Here is a 21,997-nt window from a genome sequence, read left to right on the forward strand (position 1 = left end):
GGTGCAGTGCAAAACCATTGGTCTGAATGCATGCGCGCAGCTCGCTTGCTACAAGTCGTCCATCCCCTGTGGATCGTGACCAGCGATCCGAACCGGAGAATATTACACCTCCCTGCAAATTAAGAAGAAGAATATCGCATCGCCGAGTCCACGGCGACAGCACAGTGCGGCATGCCGCCGTGCGTGCCGGCTCGATCCAGTCACGCCCAAGTTGGCAGTTGCCCATCAGCTCGGGCCTCGCGGCTAGCTTCCGTTCCGCCTGTGCCCCACCGGCCGGAGCCATTTTTCCAAGCTTAAAAGGGACGGCCGAGGACTTTGAATTTTAAAACCACGCTCCCCGTCCAGCAGCTCGCTCACTCTCCGGTCGATCGCTCTCTCGCCAGGCCGAGCCACACCGCCACTTGCCACGATATTTCCTCGCTCGCCCGCTCCTTCCACCGATCGCCTGCACCACAAGCCGGCCGGCCGGCAGCGCGCTCGGTCTCCCATGCGCTGCCTTTGACCACCAGAGCTCCACAAGTCCGCACCCCGCACATGGCGTGAGAGGGTGGGCTAGCTGCTACTAGCTGATAAGTCCAAGAAGTCCAAGCTCGTGCACGTCGAGGCTTGCGTGCGTGCGTGCCTGCAGAGTTCGCGGGGAGAAGGAGAGAACCGATGGCCGCGCAGGAGGGCGCCGCGGGGACGACGAACCAGGTGGAGAGGGTGCGGTACGGCGACGTCGACGACAGCAACTTCGCGCTGCGCGGCCGCGCGGTGCCGCTGCTGGCCGGCCTGCTCGCCCTCCTCGTCGCCTTCGTCGCCGTCTGCCTCTACCTCCGCTGGGCGTGCAGCCGCCGCCGCGCCCGCCGCGACGCCGACCGCGATGCCTCGTCCTCGTCCGCCGCGGCGTCGCCCGTGCCCGGCCTCGACGCCGACGCCATCAATGGGCTGCTCGTCACGCTCTACAGCCCGCCCGCCTCCTCGCCGGCGCGCTCCCCTTCTCGGCACAAGGGCGACGGTGGAGACGAGGAGGAGCAGGCGGCGGCTGTGGAGTGCTCGATCTGCATCAGCGCGCTGGTGGCCGGGGACAAGGTGAAGGCGCTCCCTCCCTGCGGCCACTGCTTCCACCCGGAGTGCGTCGACGCCTGGCTCCGCTCCCAGCCCAGCTGCCCGCTCTGCCGCACGCTCCTCCTCCCCGCCGCCGCCGTCGCCAAGCCGGTCGACGTTGTCAACGGAGGCGCCCCGCCGCCGGTGTGACTCGTGAGCCAGAAGACAACGTGCTCGCACGCCAACTCACCGAAGCATGACAAGGAGGCCCCACCTGTAAGCCACTTACTGCTATCTTCACCGCAAGAAAGCCCGTCCTGGTTTAACAACAGAGCCAAATGACCAATGTGGCTAGCTAACTGGCCCCGGCCCCCGGCGAGGTGCGTCATCGCCGGCCGGAAAGGCAGGGCCAGCTGTGCCATGGCACCACGGGAGCCGTTCTTTCGCAGGCCGGCCGGCCGGCGTGGGGTCGCGTCGTCTCTCCGGCCACTTTTCTACCTTAAATTTTCCGTTCAAGCCCCCAAAGGGAAGGACAGCGGTGTAGGCTGTACATTAAACTATCTATCGCCAAGAGTATTGTAGCACCGTCACTGCGTACGCGGTGGCAGCTCAGTGGTGCCCGGGCTAATGGCATCTCGATGTGTACGTAGTTTAACAGCACTGATCGCCTTTATTTTAAGTCCCAGGATCTATCTGCTTGTCACCATCCTGATCGCGTTTGCGTATAGTAATCTGCGCTTTTGGGGCAGCTCCCGTAAGTGTGCGTGTATCTAATGACTAATGGAGCCGCGCTTTGCGAAAAGGTTGCGTCCCCGAGCAACACCTCACCGTTTCTTCCTTCAACCGTCCCCTCTGGATCTCTTTCGAGCGGCGCAATTAGTGCGATGGAGGATTGAGTAGGCGACTAAAATTAGTGCGATGCAGGATCAGGATCAGGACGCCCGTCTTCGTCTGGCTAGGCTAGCTGTGCTTCTTGCTCCATCGCACTACGTGTAGTGTATGCATGAGCAATGCTGTTTGGGTTGGGTTCGATTGATTGTTGGCGTTATCATGAACACCAGTGGCAGCGCCACGGCTGGAGCACTCTTGGATCTTTCTGGAGCGGCGCAATTAGTGCGCTGGAAGATTAGCTAGGAAACAACCGGACGTCTTAACATGGTGCGCAATGCTATATTAGTTTGCCGTGCTTAATGCACCACCACTACTACTAACATGATAAGCAATGCTATATTAGTTTGTGCTGGACTAATCGTTGGAGTTATCGTGAACAACAGTGGCAGTGCACCACAGGCACTGGGTAATATTTTAAGCGAGAGTTGATTAGCTCTCACGCATGCCCGAGGTCCTCGTAGCTCCTCGTAGTATATGTCAGTCAAGCACATCCATCATGGCGTCGCCTCCAACTGGACATTCGCTCTGATCCGGAAGCAGCAAGTAGTAGCTAGCATTGGCAAGCAGATGGAACTGGAACAAGATATCCTCGGGACAGAAAGGTGAAAAGAGAAGGATAACAAGCAAATTTGGTGCGATTCCTTTGTTGCGGACCGGTGCAAGCAGTATTTTAGTCATTTCGATCTTCCACTTTAATGCAGGATTTGAAAGGGGATGGGGTTATCCCTGCCTGATCAAATCCTCAGCAGCACTAGGCAGTGCCGCCGCGGTGGTGGCCCAGTCCGTCTCTTTCCCAGGTGCAATTTGATGAAGCCGGTGTAGTGTGGTGGTGGTTGACGGCTTGACGCCCCGTCTTTTCCGCGGGGAAGAGGAGGTTGGCTACAGTGACTTGGAGGCGAGCTACTGATGAGCGATGAGTGATGATGGATGATGGCCTTTGGACTGTGCGCGAAGGCGGGCCGTTCGACATGTTCGTGCAAGTGCTAGGCTCCTGCCTCGGTGCACGCATGTGCCGCTCTTGCCACCGGAGAGGTAATTCGGATGATACAAGCTGCGCCGCCATTTTTGCTAACTCGCCAGACGGATGCCATCACGCAAAACAACTAGTACTCTCTTCGTCTAATGAAAAATGTAAATAATTTTTTTTCAGAATAAAGTATGGAATGGAGTAAACAGATGAATTGGAAATGTGCGAGCCATCACCTCTCGTCGGGGGTTGGGTGCGACATACGCCAAAGGATGGCTTATCATGGTGGGAGTGAGTAGAACGTCACCGATGCCCGGAAGCGGGATTAGGCGTAGACACGAACGCCGGCGTACTTTACCCAGGTTCGGGGCTCTCCTAGGAGATAACACCCCTAGTCCTGCTCTACGGGGTCTCCGCATGATCACTAAGGCAAAGCGAGTACAAGGGTGCTCCTCGAGCTGTATGCTGGAGGGAGGAGAAGGCAAGGCTAGCTTTCTCCTTCCTATATCTCTGGTCTAGTTCTAATGGGTCCGAACCCTTTGCATGGGTGCTTTGGGGGTTTTATATAGGCCTACCCCCAGGGGTACAAGGGTAATATGACTGGGCGCAGGCCCAGCCGTCAGTCTCTTCGGCCGCCGACTTCTCCGCCGACTGCTGGGGCCCGCCGATCGGGGGCCCCCGCCGACTGCTGGGGCCCGCCGATCGGGGGGCCTCGCCGACTGGTCTGGTACGGAGCCGACAGGCCGTACCCGCCGCTTGGGGGTCTTGCCGGCTGCTGATCACTGTAGTCGCGCTTTTAATGACGCAGGCTTGGTCGAAGGATCATGGCTACAGCACCGCCGTCATGGCGGGCGATTACTGTAGCCACTCCCCGTCTTGTCTGGTTAATGGCGCGTGGGGCTCGTGGGAGGAGCAGGCCGACTCCTAAGGGCCGACTCCCATCGGGTCCGATTGGTAGGGCTCTTCGCCGTCTTCTGGACTCTCGCTGACTGGTGGGGCCCGTCGTCCTTGGGCCATACAGACAGGCCGTCGTGGGAGCAGGACTTCGCCTGCCCGTGGTGACGTCAGGGCTAGCATGGCAACAGTGCCACGCCGGGCGGGGCTCCTCGTTGGTACAGCGCACTGTGGCCGCGCCAGCCCTTAGGAAGGGGAGGGGATGGGCTGCACTGTAGCCATCCCCCGTCCCGTCCCCTTTGATGCGGGCACGGGCTTCGAAGGGGCCGCGGGCCGACTCCTCGGAGCCGGCTTCTCTGGAAGCCGCCTGGCAGGAGCCGGCTTGTCTCGACCTCGCCTTCTGGACTCGGCCGTCTACGGGCAGCCGCCTATTTCTCCAGCCGGCTTCCAGAAGGCGGCTCTTTACCTTGGCATCCTGAGGGGCGTGGTCAGCCCCGATGTCTCGAAAGGCTATGGGCGTCGGGTTAGCCTACCCGTGGCCCATTACTCCGACAGTAGTCCCCCAAGCTGGTGAGGTGCCGCGGGCGACTGGTCGAGGAGCCTCAGCAGTTTCCTTTCTCCGAGTGCTTGAGGCGAAGCTTCGTTCGATTTCTGCCGGGCCGACTGGCGGGAGTCGGACTCGCCCAATCTGGCTTGTCCAAAATTTTCGAACGCCTCGGCGGGATCCAAGTGGCGTGCTAGCTTCCAGGCCGCCGCCCGTTTCGGGCCTGTCACGTGGCGTCGAGCGGTTGGGCCAGTCTGCCCACCCACGCGCGCGACGGGACACGCCTACAGGCGGGGCCGACCACTACCACGCTTCAGCACGCGAGCGGATCCGCTGCGGTCGGGGTGAACGGTTGAGATTCCCGCGGCGTTACTGCGCGCAATAATTTTGCGCGACAAACGGGGGGGCGTGGGGTAGTGGGCGTAGTAAATCCCACACCCGCCCCCTCGGCTTCGCAACCCACTGGTCTATAAGTAGGGGGGAGGGAGAGCGGCAGAGCACGCGCGCTCCTCCTCCTCACTGCTTCCTTCTCTTCTTCCTCTCGCCGCCGCGCCCCAAGCTACGCTGAGCGCCGCGGTGATCAGTTCCCGATGAGCTCTTCTTTCGCCGCCACGCCCCCCGCGGTGCACTCTGGCACCTGGGACGGTTCAGAGGTCCACGATGATCACATAGATTTCCTCCGCATGACACAATGGCTGCCTGGCAAGGACTTCGTGAGGGTCCGCCTCACGCCGAAGAAGGAAATCTCACCGGCGCCGGAGGAGGGCGAGCGGGTCGTCTTCCGCTCGCATTGCCTACGCGGCCTTGGCCTTTCGGCGAGCAGCTTCTTCCGCGCCTTTCTCGAATTCTACGGTCTCTAGCCGCACCACCTCACCCCCAACACGGTGGTGCTGTTGTCCGCCTTCGTCGCCTTGTGCGAAGGCTTCCTCCGCGTTCTCCCCACCATCGAGCTCTGGGGGGAGTTCTTCTACTCCAAGCTCGGCACCCAAGCCGCATGCGTGCCGGATCAGTGCGGCACGTTCATCGCTGTGTGGAGGTCGGGGCCGACAACACGTTCCCCCCCATCCGGCTGATAAAGTCGGTGAAGATGTGGCAGCGGTCGTACTTCTACGTGAAGAGTGTCTTCGCGGAGGGCGACTGGGTCAATCTGCCGGCCTACATGACCGGCCCGCCGGCTAGGAGGCAGCCCAACTGGTCGTATCGGGCCAGGATGCTGACGACCGCAGGAGCCGGCGCCATCGCACGACTCTGAGTGTTGACACAGTCGGAGGGCCTGACCAGGCCGGATTTGCTGGCCGCCTTCGTGGCGCGCCGAGTGCGCCCACTCCAAAGTCGCCCCCACATGATTTGCCAGATGAGCGGGCATCGGGACCCGAGTCATCTGTGTACCAAGGAGATGCCTCACGCGGAGGTAGCCCACATGGTGAACTACCTTGCGAATTGCGAGCTCACGGGAGAGTGGCAGTTCGGCAAGGAGCCGTATTCATGCGCCAACTCTCCGCCCATGGTGAGTTGTTTCTTTTCCTTTTTCTTTGACTCCTTTGCCGCCGAGTCCGTCTTGTCCAATCTGACCAATCGACTTTGGTCAGAACCCCCTCCTCCATCCGACAGCCGGCACAATGGGGCCGGCCCGCGAATTCCTCCCTGACCGGGCGGAGAGCAACGTCGACGACCCCGACTTGAGGGCGGTGGCCTTGGAGGACGACGCCGAGGGAGGAAGCGGCGAAGTGGGTGGCCCGAGGCTCGGGGCCAGTTTCGAGGACTGGCCTGACGATGACGCGGAGGAGGTCGCCCCACGCCACCAGCCAGGAGCCGGCCAGCCCGGCGCGAGCTCTTCTGTCGCGCCGGACACCCAAGGCGGCGCGAAGAAGCGCAGGGCCGCGCCGAGCCTGTTCAGCAGCCGGCCGAAGAAGCCCAAGGGCTCGGCCGCAGCGACCAAGCGGGACGAGGCGGCCGCAAAGGCCCACCGCTTTCGCAAGGAAGTGAAGAAGCCGCTGCTGGTCTCCGCGTAAGTGCTACCTTTCTTGTGTTTTCATTTTTTCTTTCATTGATCTTGTCTGAGTTTGCTTGCTTGTCGCCCTTGGGTCCAGGGCTCCCCTCTCTCTTGACAAGGTCGCTGCCGCCTCCATCGGAGGGTCGGCGGAGACTTCCGCCACCACTCGGCGGATTGACCCTGCCGCCGACCTCCAGGAGGCGACAGAGCGGAACGCACGAGAGGTGCGTGAAGAGCAGGAAGCCGCCCGCCTGAAGAAGGCGGAGGCTGAGAAGGCGGAGGCTGCCGCCAAGAAGAGACTGGCGGAGGCCGAGGCCGCCGACGCGGTGAAGAAGCGAGCTGAAGAAGCCGCGCACCGCCAGTCGGCGGTTTTTGTTATTCCTCTGAACTCCGCACCGCCACCCCCGGAGTTGACGGCGCAGACTAGGGAGGCCGGCGGCGAGAAGCCGGTCATGGAGAAGGATGGCGGCGACACCGCCATGCTGGACGTGATCGTGCCGCCACCGCCGTCATCTGGGAGCGTGCAAGGCGAGCAGCCGGCGGACCCACCGGTGCCGCCAACCGAAGACGAGGTGGTGGCGGGCCTAGTTCTCCAGGTCGGCACGCCAACGCGTCGTCATCTCGCGAAGGCGGCTTAGGCGCCGCGCCCTCAGGAGACCGGCGCCGCGAGCTCCATGATCTCGGACACCGAAGCGACGAGCACCGCGCCCACTGGGTGGGTGCGGGGAGGCGGGACGGGCCCATTGAATCGGGCGCTTCTGGACGTCCAAGCCAAGCTACGAGCCAAGGGCGATGCCATCAAGAACTGCACCAAGGCGTATCTGGCATCGCGAGAAGCCATCTGGATACATTCCCTTCTTCTTTGTCTCTGTTTCTCGTCCTTCTCGGTGGGGGCGCACCAGCGCACCCACTGGGTGTAGTCCCCGAGTTTTGGGCCGGCTGCTGAGCAGGGCGGCTCGGAACTCTGATTGGCGAGTTCCAAGTACTAATACTTGTCTGAAATTTTGTCACAGGACTACCACAATCTTCGCGTGACCACCTTCAACGCCAACATCGAGGAGCTGGCCAAGTGGACCTCCGACTTGTCGGAAAGCCGGAGTGAGTCCTCTTCCTTCTCTGCGGGGGCGCGCTGGCGCACCCGCGGGTTGTAGTCCCCGAGATTCGGGCCGACTGCTAAGCAGTCGGGCTGGATCTCCCCGACGACTATTTTTTTTCTGTAGGTGACTCTTTCTTCGCGGGGGTGCGCTGGCGCGCCCGCGGGCTGTAGTCCTCGCGATTCGGGCCGACTGCTGAGCAGCCGGGCCGGATCTCCTCGGCGACTTTCCTTTCTTGTTGGTAACTAACACCTTGTTCTCTTCTTTCTTTAGCAGAGGCCAACGCCGCCTTGCAGCAGCAGCAGCTGGGCGAGGCCAACACTGCTCTGCGCACCAAGGAGAAGGAGTGCGGCCAGCTGGCTGAGGAGCGCGACCGGCTGGCCACGCAGCTGGCGGAGCAGAAGGAGCTGCTCAAGAAGGCCCAGAAAGAGGCGGAGGACAAGGAGACCGCCCTCCTTGCTGAATTCGCGTCCGAGCCCTCCTCCTGGACCGACAAGGAGGCGATGTTGTCCTCCGGCTTCCATGAGATCGAGGATCTCGTCGACGGTGAGCCTCTCCTCACTTTTATTCTTTGAGCTACGGGCTGTTGGTCGAGCCGGCTTCTAATCTCTAATTTGGCTCTTTGCCTTCCTGTCCTGGCAGACTTCTTCCCTGGCCACTCGGACGCCGCCAACCAGGCCATCGAGGCTGATCGTGAAGGGCGGAGGGCGGATGGCGCGAAGATCTCCGCTGACTCCCCCCGAACCCTTAATGAGAAGATCCTGAGCATTGAGGCTTGTCTTCGGCCGGCCCACTGGATGTTGCGCCGGCTTCAACGTGTCGACGCCCAGGCGATCGCCGCCCTGTGGCCGGACATGCAGGCACCGTGCACCCCAAGTCGGACTGCCGACTGGCTGGAGGTAGCGGCTGGCCGCCTTGAAGCTTGGAAGGGCTCTTCGGCCCGGGATGGAGCGCGCCGGGCCTTAGAGTTCGTCAAGGCGTGGTATCCTGGGCTGAGTCTAGCCCAGCTAGCCACGTTCCGGCTAGAAGTGAAGGAAATATGCCCTAGAGGCAATAATAAAGTTATTATTTATTTCCTTATATCATGATAAAAGTTTATTCTTCATGCTAGAATTGTATTATCCGGAAACATAATACTTGTGTGAATACATAGACAAACTAAATGTCACTAGTGTGCCTCTACTTGACTAGCTCGTTAATCGAAGATGGTTATGTTTCCTAACCATAGACATGTGTTGTCATTTGATTAACGGGGTCACATCATTAGGAGAACGATGTGATTGACATGACCCATTCCATTATCTTAGCACCCAATCGTTTAGTATGTTGCTATTACTTTCTTCATGACTTATACATGTTCCTATGACTATGAGATTATGCAACTCCCGTTTGCCGGAGGAACACTTTATGTGCTACCAAACGTCACAACGTAACTGGGTGATTATAAAGGATCTCTACAGGTATCTCCAAAGGTACATGTTGGGTTGGCGTATTTCGAGATTAGGATTTGTCACTCCGATTGTCGGAGAGGTATCTCTGGGCCCTCTCGGTAGTGCACATCACATAAGCCTTGCAAGCATTGCAACTAATGAGTTAGTTGCGAGATGATGTATTACGAAACGAGTAAAGATACTTGCCGGTAACGAGATTGAACTAGGTATTGAGATACCGACGACAAAGGGAACAAAGTATGTTGTTATGCGGTCTGACCGATAAAGATCTTCAAAGAATATGTGGGAGCCAATATGAGCATCCAGGTTCCGCTATTGGTTATTGACCGAAAACATGTCTCGGTCATGTATACATTGTTCTCGAACCCGTAGGGTCCGCACGCTTAACGTTACGATGACAGTTTCATTATGAGTTTATATATTTTGATGTACTGAAGTTTGTTCGAAGTCCCGGATGTGATCACGGACATGACGAGGAGTCTCGAAATAGTCGAGACATAAAGATTGATATATTGGACGGCTATATTCGGACACCGGAAGTGTTCCAGGTGATTTCGGAGAAAACCGGAGTGCCGAAGGGTTACCGGACCCCCCCCCCCCGGGAGAAGTAATGGGCCTTATGGGCCCTAGTGGAGAGAGAGAGGAGCAGCCAGGGTGGGCCGCGCGCCCCCTCCCCCTCTGGTCCGAATTGGACTAGGAGAGGAGGGGCGGTGCCCCCCTTTCCTTCTCCCTCTCCCCCTTCCTTTCCCCCTCCTAGTAGGAGTAGGAAAGAGGGGAGTCCTACTCCTACTAGGAGGAGGACTCCTCCTCCTTGGCGCGCCCAAGGGCCGGCCGGCCTCCCCTCTTGCTCCTTTATATACGGGGGCAGGGGGCACCTCTAGACACACAAGTTGATCCTCGTGATCGTTTTCTTAGCCGTGTGCGGTGCCCCTTCCACCATACTCCTCGATAATATTGTAGCGGTGCTTAGGCGAAGCCCTGCGATGGTAGAACATCAAGATCGTCACCATGCCGTCGTGCTAACGGAACTCTTCCCCGACACTTTGCTGGATCGGAGTCCGGGGATCGTCATCGAGCTGAACGTGTGCTAAAACTCGGAGGTGCCATAGTTTCGGTGCTTGATCGGTCGGGCCATGAAGACGTACACTACATCAACCGCGTTGTCATAACGCTTCCGCTGTCGGTCTACGAGGGTACGTAGACAACACTATCCCCTCTCGTTGCTATGCATCACCATGATCTTGCGTGTGCGTAGGAATTTTTTTGAAATTACTATGTTCCCCATCAAGAAGCTCAGGCGTAGTTGGCGGTCGTGGAAGATGACCTCGTCAAGCGCGCGGTGTCGATCGCCGAGTACACTGACACCAGCGTCATCGTCCCGGAGCGGGCTGAGAATGGTGACGAGGCGCCACCGGAATGGTTCGGGATGAATCCGACTGACGATGAGGATTCAGCGGAGGTGATCGACTCCAGTGGCGAGGAAGAAGGCAGGGCGGAGGAGGAAGGCGAAGGGGAGGCGCCGGAGGTCGGAGCGGACGGCCAGCCTCAGCTCGACCGCGCCTCCAACAATGAGCCACGCCCAACCGAGCCGGCTACCACTGGAGGCGACCAAGCGGAGACTTCCCAGCCGGCCGCTCCACCAGCCGGCGCCGGCGATTCCGCCATTCCACCAAGCCCGCCTGCTGCTTCCTAGGCTACCACTTTACCTTTGTTTATACCTGTTTATCGGTCTCGATAAACTTTGTTAATTTTGCACAATTCCACCCACGGGGTGTATCTTGAACTGTTGTTTGAAGATTGGCCAAAGGCCTTTGCTATGTAAATACATTCCGAGTTCTATCTCTTCTTGCCTGTTGCTCTTTGGCTTTTTTCCTTTGCCGCCTTCCCTTGGTTGTCGTCTTGCCAGTCAGCCAGCCGCTCTGCGGACTGTTGCTGGATCAAGTACTTAGATTCTTTTGGGAAGGCAAGTACTTAGCCGTTTAGAGTTCTTTGACAGGTTAAGTAGAACACGGTGAGCCGGCTGCTCAACAGTCGGTCGTAAGAGGCGGGAAGCCGGCTTAGACTATGCCCATGCTTGCATCCTTAGCCATTTTTCATATGGGCACCCTTTCTACCTTACTCCTGCCCACCGTCCAGTCGCTCTGCGAGTTGTGGCTTCTGGCAGGAGACGACTTAGGTGCCACACATTACTTGTCCGGCTGCAGGAAGCATTTCGTAGTGCAAGGCGGCAAGTCCCCGGGCCGACTAGTCGGACCCGGTGCCAAGCGGCATAAAAAATAACATACTTATGGGCATGATTCTTATCATATAGATAAAAGAGGGTAGTCCCCGAGCTCGTCTCGGGGGACCCGGAGTCTTCATACTTAATACAAAAGGAAGCGTGGTACATACTGTTTTAACTGTAAAATCTTCGGAGGAGGTTTGCGTTCCACGACCGTTCCGTCTCCTTGCTGGAGTCATCCCTCTTGCATGCTCGAGGCTTCTGAGCGTCGATCAGGTAGTAGGAGTCATTGCCTAGCACTTTGCTTATGACGAAGGGGCCTTCCCAAGGCGCTGAGAGCTTGTGCTGACCGGTTGTTCGCTGGATCAGCCGGAGCACAAGGTCTCCCTCTTGGAAAGATCTCGGCTTGACCTTCCGGTTATAATATCGGTGCAGGCTCTGCTGGTAGATGCTGGATCGACTGAGTGCTAACAGCCGACCCTCTTCCAGCAGATCGACACCGTCTTGACGTGCTTCTTCTGCCTCCTCTTTGGTGTACATGGTGACTCGAGGGGAGTCGAACTCTATGTCCATTGGGATGACAGCTTCGGCGCCATAGACGAGGAAGAAGGGCGTGAAGCCGGTTGACTTGTTTGGAGTTGTGCGCAGGCTCTAGAGGACGGCCGACAGCTCGTCGAGCCAACAGCTGGCCGAACGCTCCAGAGGCTCGACCAGTCGAGGCTTGATGCCAAACAAGATGAGGCTGTTTGCTCGCTCTACTTGTCCGTTTGACTGCGGATGGGCAACGGATGCTAAGTCCAGTCTGATGCCCTGCGTCGCGCAGAAACGGGCCAAGGCACCTTTGGCAAAGTTTGTGCCGTTGTCGGTGATGATGCTGTGCGGTATGCCATATCTGATGGTGATGTCGGAGATGAAAGTCACGGCAGTCGGACCGTTCAGCTTCTTGATTGGTTTGGCCTCTATCCACTTGGTGAACTTGTCCACTGCGACAAGCAGATGGGTCATGCCGCCTCGCGCTGTTTTGAATGGTCCACCATGTCCAGGCCCCAGATAGCAAAGGGCCAGGCAATGGGAATAGTCTTGAGCGCAGAAGCCAGCTGATGTGGCTTGGAACGAAACTTCTAGCACCCTTTGCATTTTTGCACCAATTCTTTGGCGTCTTCAAGAGCAGTCGGCCAGAAGAAACCATGGCGGAAGGCTTTGGCGACGAGTGCTCCCGAAGCCGCGTGGTGGCCACACTCACCTTGATGGATGTCTTTGAGAATCGCTTGGCCTTGCTCCGGCTCCACGCAGCGCTGGTAGACACCAGTGACACTGCGCCTCACGAGCTCTCTGTTGACAATGGTGTAGGCTGTTGCCCGACATTGCACTTGCTGGGCCGAGATCTCATCAGTTGGTAGCTCTTTGTTCACCAAAAAGCTGAGGATGGGCTGGGCCCATGAAGGTGTTGTGACTTCTGCAACTGTCAGGACTGCAACTTGGACAAGGGCGGCTGGGCTGGGAGGCGGCGGGTTGGAGTCGGCAGCCGCTTGCTGTGTCGGTGAAGTCCCGGGGCCGATTGGTGCAGTCCTCAGGCCGAGTTCTGAAGTTCCCGGGCTAGTCGCTGCAGTCCCCGGGCCGAGTTCTGAAGTCCCCGGGCCGAGTGCGACTGCTGCGACCCCCGGGCCGTCCATCAGAACTCCCATGCCGGCTGATTGAGCTCTCAAGTCAGATCCGACTGCTTCAGGAGGAGCCAGCATGAAGATAGAATCTAACTCTGGTGATGGCTTGACAGACGGTTTGAGAAGGCGCTGAAGGGCGACACCGGTTGGTATTGCTTGACGGGTGGAGCCGATTCGTGCTAGGGCGTCTGCTTGGTCATTGTCGTTTCTTGGCACATGGAGAAACTCGCATCCCTCAAAATATCCACTGAGTTGTTGTACGAGGAAGTGGTAGCTCGCCATGTTTGCATCTTTGGCGTCCCAGTCGCCCGACGACTGCTGGGCCACCAAGTCAGAGTCCCCATAGCATAGGATCCGGCGAATGCCGAGCTCTTTGGCAAGCCGGAGCCCGTGAATGAGTGCCTCGTATTCGGCGACATTGTTGGAGGCGGCAAAGTGGATTTGCAACACATATTTGAGCTTGTCGCCTTTGGGAGAGGTGAGGACGATGCCGGCTCCCAAGCCGGTGCGCATTTTGGAGCCGTCAAAATGCATCCGCCAAATGGGTGGAGTCGGGCGCTGGCGGCAAGTACTGGGTCTCGGCCCAGTTGACGAGGAAGTAGGCCAGCGCTTGTGACTTGATGGCGGTGCGAGGCTGGTAGTAGATGGTGTAGGGGGCCAGATATTTGGCCCATTTGGCCACTCGGCTCGGAGCATCTCGACTTTCGATGATCTCGTCCAGTGGAGCTGTGCAGACCACAGTGATTGGATGCTCTTGAAAGTATGGTTTCAATTTTTTGGCGGCAAAGTGCACGCCATAGCACATCTTCTGGTAGTGGGGGTAGTTTTGCTTGGAGGTCGACAGTACTTCACTCAAATAATATACCGGTCTCTGGACTGGTAGGGCTTTGCCTTCCTCCTTGCGCTCTACCACGATGACTGTGCTGACCACTCGGCTGGTGGCGGCGATATATAGGAGCATGGGCTCCTTAGGAGTCGGAGCCGCCAGGACAGGTGGAGTAGTCAACATCTTCTTCAACTGGAGAAAAGCTTCGTCAGCCTTGTGGTTCCACTCGAAAAAAGTGGTCTTCTTCATGAGTTGGTATAGGGGGAGAGCCTTCTCGCCCAGCCGACTGATGAATCGGCTGATGGATGCCAAACAGCCGGTGAACTTCTGTACGCCCAGTAGTCGGCTGGGTACTTCCATCCTCTCAATGGCCTTGATCTTCACGGGGTTGCTGTTGGAAATATGCCCTAGAGGCAATAATAAAAGTATTATTATTATATTTCCTTGTTCATGATAATTGTCTTTTATTCATGCTATAACTGTATTATCCGGAAATCGTAATACACGTGTGAATACATAGACCACAATATGTCCCTAGTGAGCCTCTAGTTGACTAGCTCGTTGTGATCAACAGATAGTCATGGTTTCCTGGCTATGGACATTGGATGTCGTTGATAACGGGATCACATCATTAGGAGAATGATGTGATGGACAAGACCCAATCCTAAGCATAGCACAAAGATCGTGTAGTTCGTTTGCTAGAGCTTTGCCAATGTCAAGTATCTCTTCCTTTGACCATGAGATCGTGTAACTCCTGGATACCGTAGGAGTGCTTTGGGTGTATCAAACGTCACAACGTAACTGGGTGACTATAAAGATGCACTACAGGCATCTCCGAAAGTATCTATGGTTTTATGCGGATCGAGACTGGGATTTGTCACTCCGTGTAAACGGAGAGGTATCTCTGGGCCCACTCGGTAGGACATCATCATATGCGCAATGTGACCAAGGAGTTGATCACGGGATGATGTGTTACGGAACGAGTAAAGTGACTTGCCGGTAACGAGATTGAACAAGGTATCGGTATACCGACGATCGAATCTCGGGCAAGTAAAATACCGCTAGACAAAGGGAATTGAATACGGGATCGATTGAGTCCTTGACATCGTGGTTCATCCGATGAGATCATCGTGGAACATGTGGGAGCCAACATGGGTATCCAGATCCCGCTGTTGGTTATTGACCGGAGAACGTCTCGGTCATGTCTACATGTCTCCCGAACCCGTAGGGTCTACACACTTAAGGTTCGATGACGCTAGGGTTATAAAGGAAGCTTGTATGTGGTTACCGAATGTTGTTCGGAGTCCCGGATGAGATCCTAGACGTCACGAGGAGTTCCGGAATGGTCCGGAGGTAAAGATTTATATATAGGAAGTCCTGTTTCAGCCATCGGGATAAGTTTCGGGGTCATCGGTATTGTACCGGGACCACCGGAAGGGTCCCGGGGGCCCACGGGGTGGGGCCACCTGCCCCGGGCGGCCACATGGGCTGTAGGGGGTGCGCCTTGGCCTACATGGGCCAAGGGCACCAGCCCCAAGAGGCCCATGCGCCTAGGGAACCCTAGAGGGAAGAGTCCTCGAGGGGGAAGGCACCTCCGAGGTGCCTTGGGGAGGATGGACTCCTCCCCCCCCCTCTTGGCCGCCGCACCAGATGCCATCTGGAGGCTGGCCGCCGCCCCTTGGGGTGGGAAACCCTAAAGGGGGCGCAGCCCTCCCCTTCCCCTATATATATGAGGCCTAGGGGCTGCCCATAACACGCGATTTGATCTCTCGTTGGTGCAGCCCTGCCCCTCTCCCTACTCCTCTTCTCCCATGGTGCTTGGCGAAGCCCTGCGGGATTGCCACGCTCCTCCACCACCACCACGCCGTTGTGCTGCTGTTGGATGGAGTCTTCCTCAACCTCTCCCTCTCTCCTTGCTGGATCAAGGCATGGGAGACGTCACCGGGCTGTACGTGTGTTGAACGCGGAGGTGCCGTCCGTTCGGCACTTGATCATCGGTGATTTGAATCACGACGAGTACGACTCCATCAACCCTGTTCACTTGAACGCTTCCGCTTAGCGATCTACAAGGGTATGTAGATGCACTCTCCTTTCTACTCGTTGCTGGTCTCTCCATAGATAGATCTTGGTGTTACGTAGGAAAATTTTTGAATTTCTGCTACGTTCCCCAACAGTGGCATCATGAGCTAGGTCTATTGCGTAGATCCTTTGCACGAGTAGAACACAAAGTAGTTGTGGGCGTTGATGTTGTTCAATATGCTTACCGTTACTAGTCCAATCTTGTTTCGACGGTATTGTGGGATGAAGCGGCCCGGACCGACCTTACACGTACTCTTACATGAGACAGGTTCCACCGATTGACATGCACTTGGTGCATAAGGTGGCTAGCGGGTGCCAGTCTCTCCCACTTTAGTCGGAACGGATTCGATGAAAAGGGTCCTTATGAAGGGTAAATAGCAATTGGCATATCACGTTGTGGTTTTGCGTAGGTAAGAAACGTTCTTGCTAGAACCCATAGCAGCCACGTAAAACATGCAAACAACAATTAGAGGACGTCTAACTTGTTTTTGCAGGGTATGCTATGTGATGTGATATGGCCAAAGGATGTGATGAATGAATATATGTGATGTATGAGATTGATCATGTTCTTGTAATAGGATTCACGACTTGCATGTCGATGAGTATGACAACCGGCAGGAGCCATAGGACTTGTCTTTATTTTTTGTATGACCTGCGTGTCATTAAAGAACGCTATGTAAACTACTTTACTTTATTGCTAAACGCGTTAGCCATAGAAGTAGAAGTAGTCGTTGGCGTGACAACTTCATAAAGACACGATGATGGAGATCATGATGATGGAGATCATGGTGTCATGCCGGTGACGATGATGATCATGGAGCCCCGAAGATGAAGATCAAAAGGAGCAAAATGATATTGGCCATATCATGTCACTATTTGATTGCATGTGATGTTTATCATGTTTATGCATCTTGTTTACTTAGGACGACGGTAGTAAATAAGATGATCCCTTACAAAATTTCAAGAAGTGTTCTCCCCTAACTGTGCACCATTGCTACAGTTCGTTGCTTCTAAGCACCACGTGATGATCGGGTGTGATGGATTCTTACGTTCACATACAAACGGGTGTAAGACAGTTTTACACAGCGAAAACACTTAGGGTTAACTTGACGAGCCTAGCATGTGCAGACATGGCCTCGGAACACGGAGACCGAAAGGTCGAGCATGAGTCGTATAGTAGATACGATCAACATGAAGATGTTCACCGATGATGACTAGTCCGTCTCACGTGATGATCGGACACGGCCTAGTTGACTCGGATCATGTAATCACTTAGATGACCAGAGGGATGTCTATCTGAGTGGGAGTTCATAAGATGAACTTAATTATCCTGAACATAGTCAAAAGACCTTTTGCAAATTATGTCGTAGCTCGCGCTTTAGTTCTACTGTTTAGATATGTTCCTAGAGAAAATTATAGTTGAAAGTTGATAGTAGCGATTATGCGATCAGTAGAAAGCTTATGTCCTTAATGCACCGCTCAGTGTGCTGAACCCCAACGTCGTTTGTCGATGTTGCGAACATCGGACATACACGTTTTGATAACTACGTGATAGTTCAGTTAAATGGTTTAAGTAGAGGCACCAAAGACGTTTTCGAAACGTCGCGGAACATATGAGATGTTTCGAGGGCTGAAATTAGGATTTCAGGCTCGTGCCCACGTCAAGAGGTTTGAGACCTCCGACGATTTTCTTAGCCTGCAAACTAAGGAGAGAAGCTCAATTGTTGAGCTTGTGCTCAGATTGTCTGAGTACAACAATCACTTGAATCGAGTGGGAGTTTATCTTCCAGATGAGATAGTAATGTTTCCCCAAAGTCATTGCCACCAAGCTGCTAGAGCTTCGTGATGAACTATAACATATCAAGGATAGAGATGATGATCCTTGAGGTATTCGAGTTGTTTGACATCGCGAAAGTAGAAATCAAGAAGGAGCATCAATTGTTGATGGTTGATGAAACCACTAGTTTCAAGAAGGGCAAGGGAAAGAAGGGATACTTCATGAAACGGCAAATCAGCTGCTGCACCAATGAAGAAACCCGAGGTTGAACCCAAACCCGAGACTAAGTGCTTCTGTAATAAGGGGAACAACCACTGGAGCAAGATTACCCTAGATACTTGGTAGATGAGAAGGCTGGCAAGGTCGATAGAAGTATATTGGATATACATTATGTTAATGTGTACTTTACTAGTACTCCTAGTAGCACCAGGGTATTAGATACCGGTTCGGTTGCTAAGTGTTAGTAACTCGAAATAAAAGCTACGGAATAAAACGGAGACTAGCTAAAAGTGAGCTGACGATATATGTTTGATGTGATCAAACATCGCACGCTCCCTCTACCATCAAGATTAGTATTAAACCTGAATGGTTTATTGAATCTCGATCGTAGTGATACACATTTTCATGCCAGAAGATATAAGATAGTAATGATAGTACCACTTCCTTGTGGCACTGCCATATCAGTCATAATGGTATAAAACGCATGAAGAAGCTTCATGTTGATGGATCTTTGGACTCACTCGTTTTAGAAAAGTTTGAGACATGCGAACCATGTCTATTGGTGTATACGCATGAAGAAACTCCATGCAGATGGATCGTTTGGACTCACTTGATTATGAATCACTTGAGATATGCAAATCATACCACATGGGCAAGATGACTGAAAAGCCTCGTTTTCAGTAAGATGGAACAAGATAGCAACTTATTGGAAGTAACACATTTTGATGTATGCAGTCCAATGAGTGCTGAGGCATGCAGTGAATATCGTTATGTTCTTACTTCACAGATGATTCGAGTAGATGTTGAGAATATTTACTTGATGAAACACAAGTCTGAATTATTGAATGGTTCAAGTAATTTCAGAGTGAAGTAGAAGATCGTTGTGACAAGAGGATAAAATGTCTATGATATGATCATAGAGATGAATATCTGAGTTACGAGTTTTGGCACACAATTAAGACATTGTGGAAATTGTTTCATAATTAATACCGCCTGGAACACCATAGTGTGATGGTGTGTCCGAACATCATAGTTGCACCCTATTGGATATGGTGCGTACCATGATGTCTCTTATCGAATTACCACTATTGTCCATGGATTAGGCATTAGAGACAACCACATTCACTTTAAATAGGGCACCATGTAATTCCGTTGAGATGACACCGTATGAATTATGGTTTAGAGAAACCTAAGTTGTCGTTTCTTAAAGGTTTGGGGCTACGACGCTTATGTGAAAAAGTTTCAGGATTAAGCTCGAACCCAAAGCGGATAAAATACATCTTCATAGGACACCCAAAACAGTTGGGTATACCTCCTAATTCAGATCCGAAAGCAATATGAATTGTTTCTAGAATCGGGTCCTTTCTCAAGGAAAGGTTTCTCTCGAAAGAGTTGAGTGGGAGGATGGTGGAGACTTGATGAGGTTATTGAACCGTCTCTTCAACTAGTGTGTGGCAGGGCACAGGAAGTTGTTCCTGTGGCACCTACACCAATTGAAGTGGAAGCTTATGATATTGATCATGAAACTTCGGATCAAGTCACTACCAAACCTCGTGGGATGACAAGGATGCGTACTACTTCAGAGTGGTACGTAATCCTGTCTTGGAAGTCATGTTGCTGGACAACAATGAACCTACGAGCTATGGAGAAGCAATGGTGGGCCCGGATTCCGATAAATGGCTCGAGGCCATAAAATCCGAGAACGGATCCATGGATTTTGGTGGGCTTGCCCGATGATCGGCAAGCCATTAAGATAAATGGATCTTTAAGAAGAAGACGAACGTGGACGGTAATGTCACCGTCCATGAAGCTCGACTTGTGGCGAAGAGTTTTTTTCACAAGTTCAAGGAGTTGACTACGATGAGATTTTCTCATCCGTAGCGATGCTTAAAGTCCGTCGGATTCATGTTAGCATTAGCTGTATTTATGAAATCTGGCAGATGGATGTCAAAACGAGTTTCCTTACCGGTTTTCGTGAGGAAAGGTTGTATGTAATACAATCAGAAAGTTTTTGTCGATCCTAAGGATGCTAAAAGGTATGCTGGCTCCAGCGATCCTTCTAAGGACTGGAGTAGGCATCTCAGAGTTGGAATGTACGCTTTGATAAGATGATCAAAGATTTTGGGTCTATACAAAGTTTTATGAAAAACTTGTATTTCCAAAGAAGTGAGTGGGAGCACTATAGAATTTCTGATGAGTATATGTTGTTGACATATTATGGATCAGAAATGACGTAGAATTTCTAGAAAGCATATAGGGTTATTTGAAAAGTGTTTTTTCAATGGAAAGCCTGGATTAAGCTGCTTGAGCATTGAGCATCAAGATCTATAAGGATAGATCAAAATGCTTAATGGTACTTTCAAATGAGCACATACCTTGACATGATCTTGAAGGTGTTCAAGATGGACCAGTCAAAGAAGGAGTTCTTGCCTGAGTTGTAAGGTACGAAGTTAAGACTTAAAGCTCGACCACCGCAGAATAGAGAGAAAGGGCGAAGGTCATCCCCTATGCTTAAGACGTAGGCTCTTCAGTATGCTATGCTATGTACCGCACCTGAAGTGTGCCTTGCCATGAGTCAGTCAAGGGGTACAAGAGTGATCCAAGAATGGCTCACAGGACAGCGGTCAAAGTTATCCTTAGTAACTAGTGGACTAAGGAATTTTTCTCGATTATGGAGGTGGTAAAAGAGTTCGTCGTAAAGGTTACGACGATGCAAGCTTGACAACTATCCAGATAGCTCTGAGTAGAGAGACCGGATACATATGATGGAGCAACAATTTAGAATAGCTCCAAGTAGAACAGTTGTTTGGAATAGCTCCAAATAGAGCGTGGTAGCTGCATCTAGGAGATGACATAGAGATTTGTAAAGCACACACGGATCTGAAAGGTTCAAACCCGTTGACTAAAACCTCTCTCACAAGCAACATGATCAAACCTAAAACTCATTGAGTATTAATCACATAGTGATGTGAACTAGACTACTGATTCTAGTAAACTCTTGGGTGTTAATCACATGGCGATGTGACCTGTGAGTGTTAATCACATGGCGATGTGACCTAGATTATTGACTCTAGTGCAAGTGGGAGACTGTTGGAAATATGCCCTAGAGGCAATAAAAAAGTATTATTATTATATTTCCTTGTTCATGATAATTGTCTTTTATTCATGCTATAACTGTATTATCCGGAAATCGTAATACACGTGTGAATACATAGACCACAATATGTCCCTAGTGAGCCTCTAGTTGACTAGCTCGTTGTGATCAACAGATAGTCATGGTTTCCTGGCTATGGACATTGGATGTCGTTGATAATGGGATCACATCATTAGGAGAATGATGTGATGGACAAGACCCAATCCTAAGCATAGCACAAAGATCGTGTAGTTCGTTTGCTAGAGCTTTGCCAATGTCAAGTATCTCTTCCTTTGACCATGAGATCGTGTAACTCCTGGATACCGTAGGAGTGCTTTGGGTGTATCAAACGTCACAACGTAACTGGGTGACTATAAAGGTGCACTACAGGTATCTCCGAAAGTATCTATTGTTTTATGCGGATCGAGACTGGGATTTGTCACTCCGTGTAAACGGAGAGGTATCTCTGGGCCCACTCGGTAGGACATCATCATATGCGCAATGTGACCAAGGAGTTGATCACGGGATGATGTGTTATGGAACGAGTAAAGTGACTTGCCGGTAACGAGATTGAACAAGGTATCGGTATACCGACGATCGAATCTCGGGCAAGTAAAATACCGCTAGACAAAGGGAATTGAATACGGGATCGATTGAGTCCTTGACATCGTGGTTCATCCGATGAGATCATCGTGGAACATGTGGGAGCCAACATGGGTATCCAGATCCCACTGTTGGTTATTGACCGGAGAACGTCTCGGTCATGTCTACATGTCTCCCGAACCCGTAGGGTCTACACACTTAAGGTTCGATGACGCTAGGGTTATAAAGGAAGCTTGTATGTGGTTACCGAATGTTGTTCGGAGTCCCGGATGAGATCCTGGATGTCACGAGGAGTTCCGGAATGGTCCGGAGGTAAAGATTTATATATAGGAAGTCCTGTTTCGGCCATCGGGATAAGTTTCGGGGTCATCGGTATTGTACCGGGACCACCGGAAGGGTCCCGGGGGCCCACGGGGTGGGGCCACCTGCCCCGGGGGGCCACATGGGCTGTAGGGGGTGCGCCTTGGCCTACATGGGCCAAGGGCACCAGCCCCAAGAGGCCCATGCGCCTAGGGAACCCTAGAGGGCAGAGTCCTCGAGGGGGAAGGCACCTCCGAGGTGCCTTGGGGAGGATGGACTCCTCCCCCCCCCCCTCTTGGCCGCCGCACCAGATGCCAT

At 53.5% G+C, this 21,997-nt stretch overlaps 1 protein-coding gene across 1 annotated transcript; it reads left to right on the plus strand.

Annotated features, from left to right (window-relative positions):
* The first annotated feature begins 231 nt into the window (after positions 1–231).
* LOC119283509 (RING-H2 finger protein ATL66-like) lies at positions 232–1,784 on the plus strand. Its single transcript, XM_037563026.1, has one exon. The coding sequence runs from the start codon at positions 655–657 to the stop codon at positions 1,234–1,236; it is 582 nt and encodes a 193-aa protein (XP_037418923.1). The 5' UTR covers positions 232–654; the 3' UTR covers positions 1,237–1,784.
* Positions 1,785–21,997: the final 20,213 nt, after the last annotated feature.

This window comes from Triticum dicoccoides, chromosome 1A, assembly GCF_002162155.2.
Source record: "Triticum dicoccoides isolate Atlit2015 ecotype Zavitan chromosome 1A, WEW_v2.0, whole genome shotgun sequence".
NCBI lineage: Eukaryota > Viridiplantae > Streptophyta > Magnoliopsida > Poales > Poaceae > Triticum > Triticum dicoccoides.